Genomic DNA, 17,804 nt, shown 5'->3' with positions numbered 1-17,804 from the left:
GCAGAGAGAGGAACGCCGCGAGCGCTCCGGGGAGGAGCAGGGACCCGGAGCGCTCGGGTAACATTTCTATTCTTTGATCACTGGTACCAAGAATCTGTGCTTGTGTTGGTGGTAAATGAGTCCGGTTTCTGTGGCCTGTTTTAACATGGGATGTGACTCCCACACATTGGTTGCACTGTGACTCCTACCTATTGCAGCACATCCACGCTCCCTTTGATCACATGACTTGCCCGACATCTCATGATACACAGGCTGTGGATCTGCGTGAGGGCAAATGCATGCACATGTGCACCAGTAACATCATCATGGGGCTGGCTTCACACACAACAGACTGAGCAGCACCTGACCTGTAATTCATTGTCTCGGGCAGCTGAGCAAGCTGGGAAAGGTCTGGGACAACACTCAATTTGTAGGTTGCAAATAATAAATATTAGTAGAAGTACACCAGCACCAGTATCAGACTTGAGAACGTAGTAGCTATATGAGTGGTGTTATGTACCTGTTCATCCACACGGAACTCGGTGGTGCAATGCGTTCTATACAGTATACGTTGGCCCCAGGAAGAGCCATTGACCTGTTTCAGAGATCAGTTTGCAAGGACATAAAAGACCTTTTGAGTCTGCCCCTAACATTTCGATAGAGGAGAGAGAGGCATTGAAATGGCTGGCTGAGAGGGAGGACATAGTCGTCTCAAAACCTGACAAAGGTGGGGGGAGTGGTGGTCTGGCGGAGAGAAGACTATGAAATAGAGGCCCGGAACCAGCTGGATAATCCAATTTTATATGAAAAACTACAATTGGATCCCACAGCTAAAATAATGGATAAGTTAAGAGGACATCTAAGGAATTTACAGAGAAAAATATTATAACGGAAAAACTGGCCGAGCGCCTCCTCCCCTCAAACCCTGCTAAACCAAGGTGGAACATTTTGCCCAAGACACAAAAAAAGGTACACCCACCCCCAGGGCAGCCTATAGTAGCTGGCATAGGTGCTCCTATGGAGCACCTGTCCAGCTACATAGACTGGCTTGTGTCCCCTCTGTTAAAACATACCCCCACACACATACGGGATACAGGAGACTTAATTCAAGCTCTACAAGATTTTAGATGGCAAGAGGGCTACAAGCTTGCCTCCATAGATGTGGAGAGCCTGTATACCCGCATTCCCCAGAGTGCGGGTATACAGGCTGTCCGGGAGTTTTTGGAGTGTACCGAAAAGTCAACAGCATTTGTGGACTTCGTGACTGAGTCACTGGACTTGATTTTGCGTAATAATGTATTTCAATATGAGGGCCAGTGGTACAGGCAGCGAACGGTCACGGCCATGGGCACTCCGGTGTCGTGCTCGTTCGCTAACCTGTTCCTGGCCATATTTGAGAGAAAGTATCTTTTCACCCAACAGAATCCTTACGTTGGTCACATAAAGAACCTCCTCCGTTTCATTGATGGCATTTTTGTCATCTGGGACGGAACGGAGGGGGCGTTCCAAGATTTTGTAAAATACCTAAACGAGGTGAATCAGGTCAACATGACCTTTACCAGTGTCTATGGAGGTGATAGCCTGGAATTCTTGGATGTGAAGCTAGAGGCTAGGAATAACAATATCATAACTACAGGGCATAGAAAACCCACATCCAAGAATTCCATATTCCATTATAATTCCTCTCATCCCGAACACACCAAGGATGCGATCCCCTTCAGTCAATTAACCCGACTGAAGAGGATCAATAATGACCCGGTTCTTTTTGAGAACCAAGCACAAGAAATGGAAAATTGTCTAAAAAAAAGAGGGTACCCTCCTAATGTTTTGAAAAAAGCCAAAAACAGGATAGATAAGATCCCCAGAGAGGAGCTACTTAAAACCAAAAACAGACAACAACAAAATGAAAGGTTAGTATTCTCTTTTAGGAACACACCATTGAATTACCAGATTAAAAAAACAATAAATACTTACTGGTACATGTTGCAGCAGGATCGCGACTTGGAGAAACACACAGAAAATTTGCCTATAGTAACGTACAGAGAGAATAGGACAGTACATGACACCATAAAAAAAATACCAAAAACAAAAAATTAACTGGTTGTCGGATAGTCGCCCCATAGACAATTTTGCTTGTTCCACTTGTTCGTTCTGCAAGTTTAATGCTAAAGCAAAGTTTATAAAATTGAGTGGACAGGACATTACAATTAAACAGTTCTTTACGTGCAGAACTAAATTTGTAGTGTACACCTTAGTTTGTGGTTGTGGCAGGTTTTACATCGGGAAGACGATCAGGCCCCTGTTCCATAGAATCCGGGAACATGTAAGATCACTCACTACAGGGGTTGGTGAATTATGAATGCCATGCCGGTGAGTCGGTCCCGTTTAGGTTCAGTGCCCTAGAAAGAGTAGAATACCCGACAGGAGGAAGGGACAGAAATCAGGAGCTCCTGAAGAAAGAATCCAGGTGGATCCTGCGTACGGAAGCCTTAGGTCAGCTAGGTCTTAATGAAAAATATGAAATGGGAGCTTTTTTAATTACTTAAGCTGAGGTTATATATTATGAGACTCGCAGAGTTAGGAGGAATGTGTTTTTAATCGTTTTTTCACTTGTACATGTTTTGCACACTGTTGATTGGTTAGGTTACCTGTGCCGGCAGGTATAAGAGCACACCCCTTACATGATGACATATGGCCTGACGAAGTGCCGAGAGCACGCAACGGTCCGTCGCCACCCACATCCCCCCGCACGCTAGGTCTCCTCTCACCTGCTGTACCTGTCTGCACATTTTAAAACCGAATAAAGAAGAAGGTGAACAAAGAACATGTGGTGAGTGCTGCGTTATTTTCTGCTTCTCTTGTCCATTGGATGTATCTTGCAAATAATAAACTTCTGGGGGAAAGAAAGACAAAGAAATTCGATACCAGCCACCAAACAAAGGTAAGTGAAGTATATTAGTAACTAGACTGCTACCCTGAGGAAGGAGGCAACTCCGCAACGCGTCGGATGTATCGTTGTTTTATTGTTTTATATTAATAAATGTCATTATTTCATACGAGCAAAGTCCCTGACGATATATGTCTATAAGAAAAGAAACCTGCAGGAAAAACATCAACTACGAAGTACCCATTGAAGGAAACCGCTGAAGGAACAAAAGTGGGAAAAAAAAAGCTTACCAGCCGAAGTCAGTCATGCTCCCCCCGGTGAAGTAAGTGCACCGATATAGTAATACCTTGTGCAATTTCAGCTGCTCTGGGGATAGCTGTGTCCGCTCCTCCAATTTTTTCTCTTTTTCCAGTCTTGATCGATTTCGGGTGGAAAACATTCCACCAGAGAAGAGTGTAGCGACAACCGAGAAGTTTCCCGATAAATAAAGACGTCTGTTACCGTTGTGAGTGGTCGGTTCATGGCCACTCACAGAGTTTGAAAGCTTGTGTGTGTGTGTGTGTTTTTTGGAGGATTAAAGTTTTTTACTGAAAGTGAACTGCAGCCGCTCCCAAGTTTTTTCCGTGTCTATTTTTCAGTAACCACTAGATGGTGATATATCTCCAACATTAAAAAAAAATTTTTTTATTGGAGTAATTTATATTTCACTGCATAATGCACATCAGGATCATATTACTATTCGGATTAATTCACAGACACCTTTTTATTTACCATTAAGTGACCATTTTGCACTTCAACCCACATTCAATTTCACATTAACAACATTTATAATCATTTAGAAGCCTTGTCTGCTAAAATGATTTGTGTATTTTATTTTAGAAATTGCAGTCTTGTTGTTATACAGTGGTCCCTCAAGTTACAATATTAATTGGTTCTGGGACGACCATTGTATGTTGAAACCATTGTATGTTGAGACCAGAACTCTATGGAAACCTGGTAATTGGTTCTAAAGGCATCAAAATGTCATCCAAAAATAGGAAAAAGTGGGGATTAAAGAAAAATAAGTAGATAAATAATATAGATAAAGCAAATCCTTATATATAAAAGTAAGAAAGATCTGCTGGGAGCTGTAATCACTGTCTATGTCAGTGTTTCCCAAGCAGGGAGCCTCCAGCTGTTGCAAAACTACAACTCCCAGCATGCCCGGACAGCCAACGGCTGTCCGGGCATGCTGGGAGTTGTAGTTTTGCAACAGCTGGGGGCACCCTGCTTGGGAAACACTGGTCTATGTAGAGGACAGGAGCTTCTTCAGGGTCCTGTACAGTAAACAGTGTCCTAAAAAGTAATGGAGTCGCCCTCACCTGGTGTCCAGAGGAGCAGCTAACCCTGGTACAGGTAAAGTGTACAGAACATGTAATACCTCCCTGTACTGTAGGGGGCGCTACCAGACACCAGTCAGTGCATACGCTTCAGTAATACAGGGGTTTTACCAGTGAATGCCCATTCTGATTGGTCAGTTCTTCCAGCCATTGACAGGTATCACATATCTGGACTGTCTGTACATTGTATGTTGAGTCTGGTTTCAACTTACGATGGTCCAGAAAATACCATTGTATGTTGAAACTATTGTATGTTGAGACCATTGTAAGTTGAGGGATCACTGTATGTGGTATTTTATGAATAGAAGAAAGTTTTTACATAATTCAGTACTGGTGATAAGGGCAACAGTGATTTTATTTTATTAACCCTCTCTCTGTTTCTTTGGTGTTGAGTGTGCTGATAATTGTGAACATATTTTTTATGCTTTCTCACCTTTATAGAAATAGAAAACAAAAAATGATGGCACTGCTTGGTGCATCTCATGACAGACATCAATGTTGCTCAACGTACCCTATTGACATATGATGGGGCTGTCGTTTTAGGCTGGAATCACGTATGTCCGGCATAGGTGAACTCAGTCTAGATCTTGACACAACTGATGACAACGTGCAGCAGTTGTCATCAGTTGTATGGCATCCATTGTTTCTGGACCCCAGACAACTGCGTTCCCCTGTCCGGTATGTCCAACCATCCTGCATCAAAATTGAGATGCTGGATGATTGTGAACTGCCCCATTCAAATGACATATGTGAACCCAGCCTTACTGGTACAAGACAGCATTCACAGTCTTGTTTCACACTACCATCATACAGTGATCCCTCAACTTACAATTGCCTCAACATACAATAGTTTCAACATACAATGGTCTTTTCTGGACCATTGTAACTTGAAACCAGACTCAACATACAATGCTATGGAATCTGCGAAACATGTCAATGACTGGAAGAACCAACCAATCAGAATGGGCATTTCACTGGTAAAACCCTGTATTCCTAAAGTGCATGCACTGACTGGTGTCTGGTAGCGCCCCCTATAGTACAGGGAGGTATTACATGTTCTGTACTCTTTACCTTTGCCAGGGTTAGCTGCTCCTTTGGACACCAGGTGAGGGTGGTTCCATTTTACTATATTAAGGACACTGTGTATACTGTACAGGACCCTAAAGAAGCTCCTGTCCTCTACATAGACCAGTGTTTCCCAAAGAGGGTGCCTCCAGCTGTTGCAAAACTACAACTCCCAGAATACTGGGAGTTGTAGTTTTGAAACAGTTGGAGGCACCCACTTTGGGAAACACTGAAATAGACAGTGATTACAGCTTCCAGCAGATCGTTCTTACTTTTATGTGTAAAGATTTGCTTTATCTATATTAGTTATCTACTTATTTATCTTTAATCCTCACTTTTTCCTATTTTTGGATAACATTTTGGAGACTTCAGAACCAATTACCAGGTTTCCATAGAGTTATGGTCTCAACATACGATGGTTTCAACATACAATGGTAATATTGTAACTTGAGGGACCACTGTATACTCTTCTTTCTGAGAATGGGTGTTCCAGAGGTTGGATCCCAACCGCTCATAAAGGGAAAGCATATACTTACTATATGCCATCAGTTTATGATATAGGAATACCCTTTTAACCTTTAGAGGACACAGGGATTTTTCATTTTTACGTTTTCATTTTTTCCTCCTCGCCTTATGAAAGCCATAAGTCTTTCAATTTTTCACCAACAAGCCCATATAAGGAATTGTTTATTGTGTGACCAATTATACTTTGTAAAGACATCAGTCATTTTACCACTAAATCTACAGTGAAGCAAAAAAAATATATTTCTATGGCAAAATTGAAAAGAAAAAAACAAAAAACTTTTGTTGGTTTACGTTTTAATGCAATGTGCTTTATGGTTAAATATTGTCTTTATTTAGCGGGTCAATAGGATTACAACAATTTATATAGGATTTGTTTTACTTTACTACTTTTAAAAATCATAACTTTTTGTAAGGAAATGAGTATGCTTAAAATTGTCTTCTTTTGACCCTTATAAGGCTGCGTACACACTACGGAATTTCCAAGTGTAATTCAGCTTAGAAATTATACTCGGAAATTCCGCTGCAGCAAAATCCCATTGCTGTCAATGGCCACGAAAGGATATTGTTTTCAACACAGGGTGCCTCCAGCTGTTTCACCACTACAACTCCCAGCATGCCCTGACAGCCAATAGATGTCAGGGCAAGCTGGGAGTTGTAGTGGTGAAACAGCTGGAGGCACCCTGTGTAGAAGAACTAAGGGCGGAAGTGTCGGCCCCAGGCCCCCAGCAGGCATCAGTGACGTCGCGACTGCTGGGGAAGTCTGCCTGGTAGTGAGCACACTACCAGGCAGACAAAAAAGCATTTTTAATATATTTACTTTCACTAGTCTGACAAGGGGACTGACAGTGATCAACAGATCGCTAGTATAATACACTGCACTACTATACTAGTGCAGTGTATTCTGCCTGTCAGCACAAGGCCATGGTAGCACAGCTAATTTCACCAAAATTTACTGCCTATTGATTTCAACAGGATTTCGCAGTCACATTCAGCCAGTGGAATTTCCGAGGTGGAATACCAGTCTTATATTTTGCGAGAGGGAGGAAGGCGCCTCATGTGCGGGATCAGCCGGTCTTATTAGTGGGGGAAGGGGACGGTAATTCCCAAGCCGCTTACCAGAGTTGGCTGTGCGCCCACACACAACAAGGTAAAGTGTAGAATAAATATATGTATAGGTCCTCCTGGGTAGAAGTAGAATCAAAACAGGATGACCGTAAATTCAGGAGTTAGTCCGGCGCAGAGAGGAACCATCAGGGAGCCAGATAAAATCAATGGATTTATTAGATGCAACGCGTTTCGCTGCGCATGCACAGCTTCATCAGGCATCTGATGAAGCAGCATGCCTGATGAAGCTGCGCATGCGCAGCGAAACGCGTTGCATCTACTAAATCCATTGATTTTATCTGGCTCCCTGATGGTTCCTCTCTGCGCCGGACTAACTCCTGAATTTACGGTCATCCTGTTTTGAGCCTTATATTTTGCGAAATCCAATTGGATTCCAAATCCACAATTCTGTTCAGCAAGGTTTGTGAATATAGCCTAAGGCTGACATTCAGTGAACTCTGCCATACTACACAGTACAGCTGCATACACCATGGCAAGTCTGGAGGCCTTCAAGACACTGGAGGTAAGTGTCGCACAGACGATCCACACATTTAACCGCAGCATGTGAAGGGTTAATCTCCCCGCATCAGAGGATTCTCCACTCCTGGTAGTTACAGTGGAAGCTTGGCTATCATATTGATGGCCCAGCCTCTGTGACCCCTAAACAGAAAAGCTGCACAGGCTTATTCTAGCCCGCTGTAAAAACATGGCGGACTAGAATAAGTACCCTTAAGGTGCATTCACAGGTGTGTATTTTCTGTTGCAGATCTGCTTGAGCAGATTTTGCTGCACATTGAACCCAATGGGCAGCAGAAACGCTGCAGCATAAATATGCATATCATTCATTAAGAGTTCAAACGTTTATTAGGGGGAGGGGCTTTTTTATTTTTTCAACTTGTTTTTTCACATTCCCCCCCCCCCACAATATTTTGATTGCAAACACTGAAAAATGCTGTGCTAAAGCAACACAGTATTGATCATTGTTATCGGCACTCTGCAGAGCATCATCGGACAACATGGAGGCTGGTAGGGACTGATAGCAGCCAGGACTTATATGAAGCGTGCTAAACTTGTGAGTGCGCTTCATATACCCTGACTGCGTGCCATGTATGCCCTGTGTCGTCTAAGGGTAAAAAATAGACAAATGTATCAGCTCTCATACAGCTGTGTTTTTTTGCATTACTTTTATTATATGTCAGCGATTGCCTGAGTGGTAATTGGTGTAATTGGCCGAGCCCCTGTCTCAGCCACGCTCCTCTTCCTGGTTCTGGGGCCGAATACCTCAGAGTAGGGCTCAGCCAATCACTGACTGAGGCAGGACACAGACACAGCTGCGGCCAGTGATTGACTGAACAGCAATTGATGTATTGAGCCCCAGCACCCAGAAGGGGAGAGCACCAATACCCAAGAGCAGCGTTACCAGAGGCAGTGGAGAAGCACGGAAGGCATGTGCAGCTTTTTCTTTATTATTACAGGTAGTGCAGGCCTTTCCGTCCCTTCCGTTGGATAACCCCTTTCATTGTTCATTTTAGGTGCATCGAAGCTGTAAAAATGGTTACACAATGAAATAAGAATTGAAATTAATTAGTCATTTACGATAAGTATTTTAGTTTTTCAAGTTAAAGCTTTTGTTGAAAGCACACAGCACTTCCAGAGCCTAGTGCGACATATCGGCTGAAAAGAGCTTAGTTGTTGTTCAACTTTGTGTGTGAGCCATTAAAAATGTGTTTCTTTTGTCACTTCCAATATAAATCCTCTTCAGCTGCATTCTAGAATAATTTGTTAACTGTTATTCTGCATTTCAATAACTTTTTTTTTTTTTTGTTATTAGTCCTGAAGAAGATTCATGTATTAACAGAAGAGTCATGTTTTGTTGTTTGTGTGTATATATACTTGTACTGCTAATCCTTGTTGAGGTCGATTTTAGGCGGATGAATGAAGAAGCATCTTGCTGAAGCGTCTGTGCACCAAAACCATTGGAAGATAAGTGCACAGATTATAGACATCAGTTTAAATAAGATGGAATTTAGGAATCCTGCTCGTTGTTTCTTGAATCTGAAAAGAAGAAGAATTATTTTGCAGCGTCAGAATTTAAAGGGGCAGTCCCATCTCATTAAAGGAGTATTCCGGCCAAAGAAATCTTATGCCCTATCCAAAGCATAGGGGATAAGATGTCTCATCGCGGGGTGCCCTCCTCTGGGACCTCTGCGATCTCTGTGCAGCACCCGCATTCTATGCAGGGCTGCTGCTCCAGTCTCTGAAACCTCTGTGTTTCCGGGACTGGAGTCGTGATGTAATGCCATGCCCCCTCCATTCACAGGGATGTGGAAATCCTATCGCCAACGCCCAGGACATGTAATTCCGTGCTCCAAACAGGTGAATTTTTCATAGATTTAGCCCTGTATCGGGCAAGCAGGGCCTGACTTACTTCCCCCTGTTTTTTTTTTTTTTTTTATAATGCCAGTGTGAGGTGCAGGAGCGGATGCAGACTTGCATAGGACGCACGTCTACACCTCACACCGGCACTCATGGTGTATGGAGCGGGCTCCCGACTTGAGCCCGTTCTATACTCGGCGCCCCCCAGCTGATTTCAGTAGCTAGGGGCCGCCGCTACTAGCCCGGCTGGCTAATAACCCATTAGATCACCGCTGTCAAAGTTGACAGTGGTGTCTAAAGGGATCTTATAACCATCCCTGGTGGTCTAGTGGGGGTGTATCACGATTCCAGGGAATTGATCCACTGTGGAGTGAGCCAGAGGGCTTACCTCTGCATTCATGCTGCCCCGATAGATCTGCATTTGATTGAGCCTGCCTTGAGCAGGCTCAACCAAGTGAACACAGATCAATGGAGTTAAATATAACTGCATTGATATGTATGAGGAATCTGATTCCTCCTAATAAAGTGTATTTAAAAAAAAAAAGTTTAATAAGTTTTAAAAAATACCCATTAACCCCTTCCATATTAAAAGTTCATATCACCCCCCTTTTACCATTTTCCATATAAAAATATGTAAACATAATAAAAATAAACATTTGGTATTGGCACGTGTATCATTGTCCTAAGTATTAAAAAATAACATTTTAAATCCCGTACGGTAAATGGAGTTAACGTAAAAAAAAAAATAAAAAAAAATAACAGAATTGCGTTTTTATGTTTATAACATTATATCCCAGAAAAAAATTTAAAAAAATGTTCAAAAAGTCCGATCAACACCAAATTGGTACCAATAAAAACTATATCGGTACAATTAGCCCTCATACAGCCCAGTATATATATTAAAAAAAAATTTATAGGGGTCAGGAATTTTTTTTTTATTAAAAAGTTTTAAAAAAATGTTTTATTATTAAAACATAACGGAAACTAAACAAATTTGGTATTGATGTAATCAGGCTGACCTAAAATATCAAAATAATATGTAAATTTGACCACAAGGTGAATGGTGAACAATTTGCATTTTTTTCTATTTCACCTCACAAATAATTTTTTGGGTTTCAGAGCATAAGTTATGGAAATATGAAAGGCGTCATTACAAAGTATAATTGGTCCCGCAAAAAACAAGCCTCATATGGGTCTGTAGATGGAAAAATAAGAGTTATGGCTATTATAGGACAAGGAGGAAAAAAACAAAAGTGGAGAAACTAATAAAGACCTTATTTACGTACTATTTTGGTTGAAATTATTTTCTCTACCAGGACAAGTGGATTTTCTTGAGGGATAATTAGATTGTGTTCCGCTTTAGTCCCTTGGACAAGTAGTTTTTTTTTTTTTATTTCCACACCCCTGATTTATATCTATTGGCGGGCCCCCTGAGATCAGACATCTTATCCTCTAGGGGATAGGATGTCTTTTGCCAGATTACCCTTTTAAAAATATGACATATTGCTAGGATATTCCATCACTTTATGATCTGATGTTTTTTATCACCAGCAATTCAGAGAATGAAGGGGTGCAACTCCTTCACAGAATTTCAAACAGCGGCAGGCACCCAGCTAGTGCATTTTATTTTATTTTATATTTTTTTAAGGCCACATTATGAAAGAAGCAGCTCTGGCCTGCTGGTGCCTAATGGTAAAACCTCTCTTTTTTTACCCAGTCTAGGAAAATATAATTCAAATATTCAACTTACTTTCTTGTCTTCCTAAGTTCAAATGAAAAAATCTTCTTGAGAGCTATAAAGTAAAGAAAGTTTATTAAAAGAAAGATATATTCTACACTGTTAATCCCAACCCAAGGCTTACAAGCCACATGTTACTCTCTGGCCCTGTACATATAACTCCTAAACTGTTAACAAGATTTCATTGCAACCCCAAAATAGGGGGTCCTCCTGAGTATAAGATCCACCTCTCTATGACATTTATATGCCTACAGTCAGTAGACTTCATGGATTAACTGGCACATGACATAGTTGCAGTTCTAGATATATTATGATTAAAGCGTACCTGTTGTCAACAAAAAAAATGTATACAATGTAGATAATACCGTTATATGTATATTGGTAAGATACATTGGCTAAAAATTGTGTATATTTTTGGGTGAAAAAATTCTTTCCCTGCAGCTAATGTCCGTGTGTCTCTATGAGGAGTCCAAAAACAGGAAGTGAGGGTAGGACAAGCAGGGACCGCTGCAGACTCCTGGCTTGTCAATCATCCTGATATATGAGCCAGGAGCATGTTATATGCACATTGTCCCGCTTGTCCACCCTCACTTCCTGTATTTGGACTCCTCAAAGAGACACACATGCAATAGCTGTAGGGACAAAAATATACACATTGTTTAACCAATATATATTACAAATATACATATAATGGTATTATCTATATTATATAAAAAGTTTTTGCTGACGACCGATACACTTTAACATTTGGCAACAGATTGGGGCCCAAATCAGTGCTTAATTCCTGTGCCAAGCAAATGCATACATACAACACACAATAGAAAAAAGCTGTCCGGCACTATCTGTATAAGGGGATGTGCAATTCTGACAAGCTGCTTATTGGGGAACTGAATGTCTTCTGCGGTGGTGCTCAGTATAACAGTCCAACATAGAAGAAAAAAGACGAAAGGCAACTCACCGCGATGTGAAGAAACTTTTATTCACTTCATGTGCAGATAAAACCGCGAGGCATCAGGCTGCTGTTTGCAGGGATGCCAGTGTGCCCTACCGGGTAACAATTGTTTTGTGCGAAATTGCGCTTCCACAGCTATCACGCCCCCTCCCGTAGGCTTGCATTGAGGGGTGGAGCGTTACATCACACGGGGGCGAAGGTGGTTGCCTGTAATCAGAGCGAACACGCTTCGGGGACTGATTACAAACGGGGTGCCGCGTGCATGATTCCGGGGGACCCCAGCGGCGGGACTCCCGCGATCAGGCATCTTATCCCCTATCCAAAAGATGTGTTAGCACCGGAGAACCCCTTTAAGGAGATGGGAATACCCATTTAACTTATTGCTATTTTTAATCAGTTGCAATTTTTTTTTAGCACATATCAGTGAATATTGTTCAATATGCAAAAGTGAAAAACAGCACAACAGACAATGGTATTAAAAAAATCCAAGTCCTTTTATTTACCCATCAAATAAGGTACATGCACAGTTTTAACTTCACAATGAATTCTTCATTGTAATGTTGAAACATTGCATATATCATTATTTGATGGGTGAATAAAAGGACTTGGATTTTTTTTTTTTTTTACTACTGTGGTCTAGAGTCATCCACTTTTGCATATTGAATTTTTATTGTTGTGGTCAGGTCTTGAGCACTGAGCACCTGAGGACTTGAAGTCTGACACTATGCACCATTCATCTTTTGTGTATGGACTCAGTGAATAATGTTGATGTCCTATGTCTTCTTAGTCCTTTTGGGAATAGCACCTTTCATGAAATCATTACCATGGTTGACATGACTTCTCAGTAATTTTCCCCTGTACATGTTCTGCCTCCTTGTCCACACAATAATTTTTAGAAATGCATAATTAATGTTTCTTAATATTTTGGTCTGGAACCTTGTAGGTTCCCCAACGTCTTCTGTACTTAGGAAGTATATGATTATGTTATTCAAAATGAACAAAAAGTGGTGTGTAATTTCTATTTTCATATTGTTATTACTGCTCTTGTGGGAAATCTCCAGCTATTCAGCTTATATTACTGTTGCCTGGATGATCACTCTGCTATATTTGGAAATATTAGGAAACGGTAAGTTTATATCTCAGACTATAATATAATAAAGGGGTTCTCCACCATAAGGGGATTTTAGTAAGTACCTGCCAGACAGTAATGGACATGCTTAGGAAGGATCTGCTCTTGTCTTTGGGGCTAAATGGCTATGTTGTGAGATTACCATAATGCTGCGGCTATCTTTTTTTGAACTGGGTATTTCCTGTTGAAGTTGTTCTATTAAACTACATATCCCATAGCTCCTTGTTTGAAAATGTGACGTCACTTTCCTCCCTCCCCCACATCAGCCACCCCACCCATTAAAAGACAAATGAGCTGTATTCCATTCAAAAAGCCAGTTTTTTTTAAAATTAGGGTGCCTACAGCTGTTTCAAAAATACAATTAGAAGCAAGAAACACAGATACCAGCTCACTCCTGTAAGCGCCCAGACTGGATTTGGACTGATCCGGTAAAGTAATGAACAAAGGAAGGGATGTCCAGCGCAGACTCTTGTGCAAAAGGAACTTCTTTATTGATTAAAATTCATAGTTGCTATGGGATACAACAAAGGATTCTTGCAGTGTGACGCGTTTCAGCCCGCAGGGCCTTAGTCAAGAATCCTTTGTTGTAGCCCATAGCAACTATGAATTTTAATCAATAAAGAAGTTCCTTTTGCACAAGAGTCTGCGCTGGACATCCCTTCCTTTGAAAAATACAATTAGTTGCATAATGATCTCCCGCCCAACCAGCAGTCGCTCCACTTGTTGAAGCAGGACAGGCTCTCTGACTAGTGATGTCATGTCTCCTAGGAAAATCTGAGACCTGAGTAAATCATAGAAGAATTGCGAGATCACCATCACACACTGGTACAAACACTAAGTAACTTTACAGCCCTTGTAGCATAGTCAAAAAAAAATAAAAAAATCGTGGACTATCCCTTTAAGTAAGCTGTGAGAAAATAGAGTCTTTTACATGGAGTTAGGGAAATATGGTACAAATGTGTTCTGCAGAATTCATAAGCCTATCACTCACTGTACCGATAGGTCTTCAGTGTTGTTAGGCTGGGTCCACACTACGTTTTGTCCCATACGGGAGCGCATACGGCAGGGGGGAGCTAAAAGCTCGCGCTCCCGTATGTTACCGTATGCGCTCCCGTATGTCATTCATTTCAATGAGCCGACCGGAGTGAAACGTTCGGTCCGGTCGGCTCATTTTTGCGCCGTATGCGCTTTTACAACCGGACCTAAAACTGTGGTCAACCACGGTTTTAGGTCCGGTTGTAAAAGCGCATACGGCGCAAAAATGAGCCGACCGGACCGAACGTTTCACTCCGGTCGGCTCATTGAAATGAATGACATACGGGAGCGCATACGGTCACATACGGGAGCGCGAGCTTTTAGCTCCCCCCTGCCGTATGCGCTCCCGTATGGGACAAAACGTAGTGTGGACCCAGCCTTACCTAGTGTCCTCTATTCATGCAGTGTAAAGGACTTAAAGGAATTTTCCTATTATAATTTGTTATAACCTATACATTGGTCATTGTATAAAACATTGATTGGTGGGGCCTGACAGCTACCAGGCTGCACGAACGATTGCTGAGCTGTGTATCCCATTAAACTTATCACTGTCAGCTGCACATTCCCTGTGTACACAGAGCGATGTGTAGCTGGTAACAATAATTTATATGGCTGAACAAAATATGTGATCAGCTGACGAATGTGCAACTGCTGATCACTGGCCATTTTACATGGGCCAAATATCATGAAAACATGTTCCTAGGAATTCTTATTTGACCGATAATCAGCCTGTGTAAAAGGGCTTTTCCTTACATCATGTAATGCAGCAGTTCTCCTGATAGCCTTGTTGATATTGATAACACTGATCATGGGGAAATAGTCCTTCCCATTCCTTACATGAATAGTCCTCAATATACACGATAGAAGGTAAAAACAACTTTAATATCCAGCATGCAACACATTTCGTGTCAGGTGTCACTTGGGGTCACTTGGTGGGGCGGGTAGAAGCCGGATCAAGCAGCATGACATGAAAGTGATCACAGGTTCCCGTTAAGGGTGCTTTCACACCACGTTTTGTACTTACGGTTCCCGAATATGGCTGGGAGGAGGGGGCGGGGCTTAATCGTGGCGCCCGCACTCAGCCGTATTCGGGAACTGGATTTAATGCATGTCTATGAGCCGTCCGGAGTGAACCGCAGTCTCTGGTCGGCTGTGTTTTCGTCCGTATGCGGTTTACCGACCGCAGGCAAAAACGTGGTCAACCGTGTTTTTGCCTACGGTCGGGAAACCGCATACGGCCGAAAACGCAGCCAACCGGCCGTATTTGGGAACCGTAAGTACAAAACGTGGTGTGAAAGCACCCTAAGAGAAGGAAAAGTATAGCTGTGTAGCTGCCTTGGGCTTGTTTACTTAAGGTGGTGGTGGTGGGGGGGGTTGCATGAACTTGTGAGTGACTCGGTGGAAGGGCCTCTTGTGTCCCGGCACATTTACTATATTACACAGCAAAAACAATAGTATGAATAAGTGGCTGCAAGACACCTCTAACTGAAACTTATGTCCTTTGAGAACAAAAAAGATGTCTAGTCCTCCTTCTTTCCCCAGACATCATCTGGAGCCCCCATACACATAAGATAATTGGCCACTCCCATTGAAATCAGTGGGTTCAGACAACTACAGTATTCTGTTATGTGAATGGGCATCTCCAGTCTTTATTGCATGAATCGTTCTTCTTTAAAAATAGGTAGAAAACCATTCTATTCTTGTCTAGTCTCTTCTAATAAATTCTCATAATACAAGTAAGAATAAACAGTGGGTGCATAGTATTAGATTAGTTATTTCGTGTTACCAGCAGTAGGTTACATTGGTTTGTAGTGGGTTACATGAAAACTATTAATTAAATCTTCCTTTTCCATTACAATCACTATGAACCAGGGGCGGACACAGACAGCAGAGGGCCCCTGTGCAAAGAATGTGCCTGGGCCCCCCTCCCCAGCACTGTGCCCCCTCATGTACCTAGACTCCACCGGAGGGCCTCCACTTACCCCGCGCATGTAGTGTCGCCACTTGCCTTGTCCACCGCAGGTGGATGGAACGGCTCCTGAGGTGGGCTCCGGGTGGCCCCTGTCCCTCTGTGTGCGGCCCAGTGAGTACTCCCCCGGGTCAGCCTGACCCGTATCTAGCTTGGAGGCAGAGGGCAGTGCTCCCCTTTACATTCACACCCCTGGACTTAGCACGACACCCCTTGGCACCCCCTGGTTCCTTTGCTCCTTAGTGATAGAAGTGACTTACAGGCAGGGCCAGACTGGGACCAAAAATAGGCTCAGGCATTTTAAAATAAACAGCCCATTTTTATGGTGGGGGTCTGACTCATGGGACCCCCACCAATATCCTTGGTTCAAGTGGCTCCCCAGATGTTGGAAAGCTGCAACTCCCATCATGTCTGAAGTGACTACAGCTGATGGGACAGTCAGGAGACTACACAATGATATCAGTGACTACAGCTCTGATGGGACAGTTAGGAAAATACACAATGATATCACTGACCTGACGTCTTCTCTGTTGTCTTTACTTTTCTTCTTCCTCTGGTCCAGACACCAGGATTTCTTCCATCTTCTCTGCAGAGTCTGACACCTGGACATCATTGGTTCCTTAATTTGTCAGTAGATCCTCATCCTCTGTATGATGACAATAATCATTATAACCTTGCCAAATACTGTACCCCCTGAATATAATACTGCCAACCACTGTACTCCCGAATATAATACTGACAAATACTGTTCCCCTGAATATAATACTGCCAACCACTGTACTCTATTAATATAATACTGCCAATCACTATACACCACTGAATCACCCCATACACCCCACGCACTCCATCCTCAGTCTCCTCATCACCCCATACACCCCACGCAACCCATCCTCAGTCTCCTCATCTCCCCCATACACCCCACGCACCCCTTCCTCAGTCTTATCCCCCCATACATCCCACACAACCCATCCTCAGTCTAATCACCCCATATACCCCACACACTCCATCCTCGGTCTCCTCATCACCACATGCACTCCATCCTCAGTCTCCTCATCACCACATGCACTCCATCCTCAGTCTCCTCATCACCCCATACACCCCACGCACTCCATCCTCAGTCTCCTCATCACCCCATACACCCCACGCACTCCATCCTCAGTCTCCTCATCACCCCATACACCCCACGCAACCCATCCTCAGTCTCCTCATCTCCCCCATACACCCCACGCACCCCTTCCTCAGTCTTATCCCCCCATACACCCCACACAACCCATCCTCAGTCTAATCATCACCCCCATACACCCCATGCACTCCATCCTTGGTCTCCTCATCACCCCATGCACTCCATCCTCAGTCTCCTCATCACCCCCATATACCCCATCCTCAGTCTCCTCATCACCCCATACACCCCACGCACCCCATCCTCAGTCTCATCACCCCCATACACCCCACGCACCCCATCTTCAGTCTCATCACCCCATACACCCCACACAACCTATCCTCGGTCTCCTCATCACCCCATACACCCCATCCTCAGTCTCCTCATCACCCCATACACCCCACGCACCCCATCCTCAGTCTCCTCATCACCCCCATATACCCCATCCTCAGTCTCCTCATCACCCCATACACCCCACGCACCCCATCCTCAGTCTCATCACCCCCA

General features: G+C 43.1%; 1 protein-coding gene across 4 annotated transcripts in view; it reads right to left on the bottom strand.

The window, feature by feature from the left end:
* Positions 1-7,282: 7,282 nt before the first annotated feature.
* MARCHF10 (membrane associated ring-CH-type finger 10) overlaps positions 7,283-17,804 on the bottom strand; it is a 90,600-nt gene continuing 80,078 nt past the window's right edge. For all 4 annotated transcript variants that reach the window (XM_056548545.1, XM_056548541.1, XM_056548546.1 and 1 more), the window contains 2 exons: positions 11,066-11,108; positions 7,283-8,994 (listed from right to left, as the gene is read on the bottom strand). In XM_056548545.1, coding sequence (XP_056404520.1) covers positions 8,966-8,994; positions 11,066-11,108 — 72 coding nt within the window. In that variant the 3' untranslated portion in view covers positions 7,283-8,965. The remainder of the gene's footprint in view (positions 8,995-11,065; positions 11,109-17,804) is intronic.

Source organism: Hyla sarda, chromosome 12 (genome assembly GCF_029499605.1).
Source record: "Hyla sarda isolate aHylSar1 chromosome 12, aHylSar1.hap1, whole genome shotgun sequence".
NCBI classification, from domain to species: domain Eukaryota; kingdom Metazoa; phylum Chordata; class Amphibia; order Anura; family Hylidae; genus Hyla; species Hyla sarda.
Note: the sequence above shows the minus strand (reverse complement) of the source record. Positions and strands in the feature narration are given on the sequence as shown.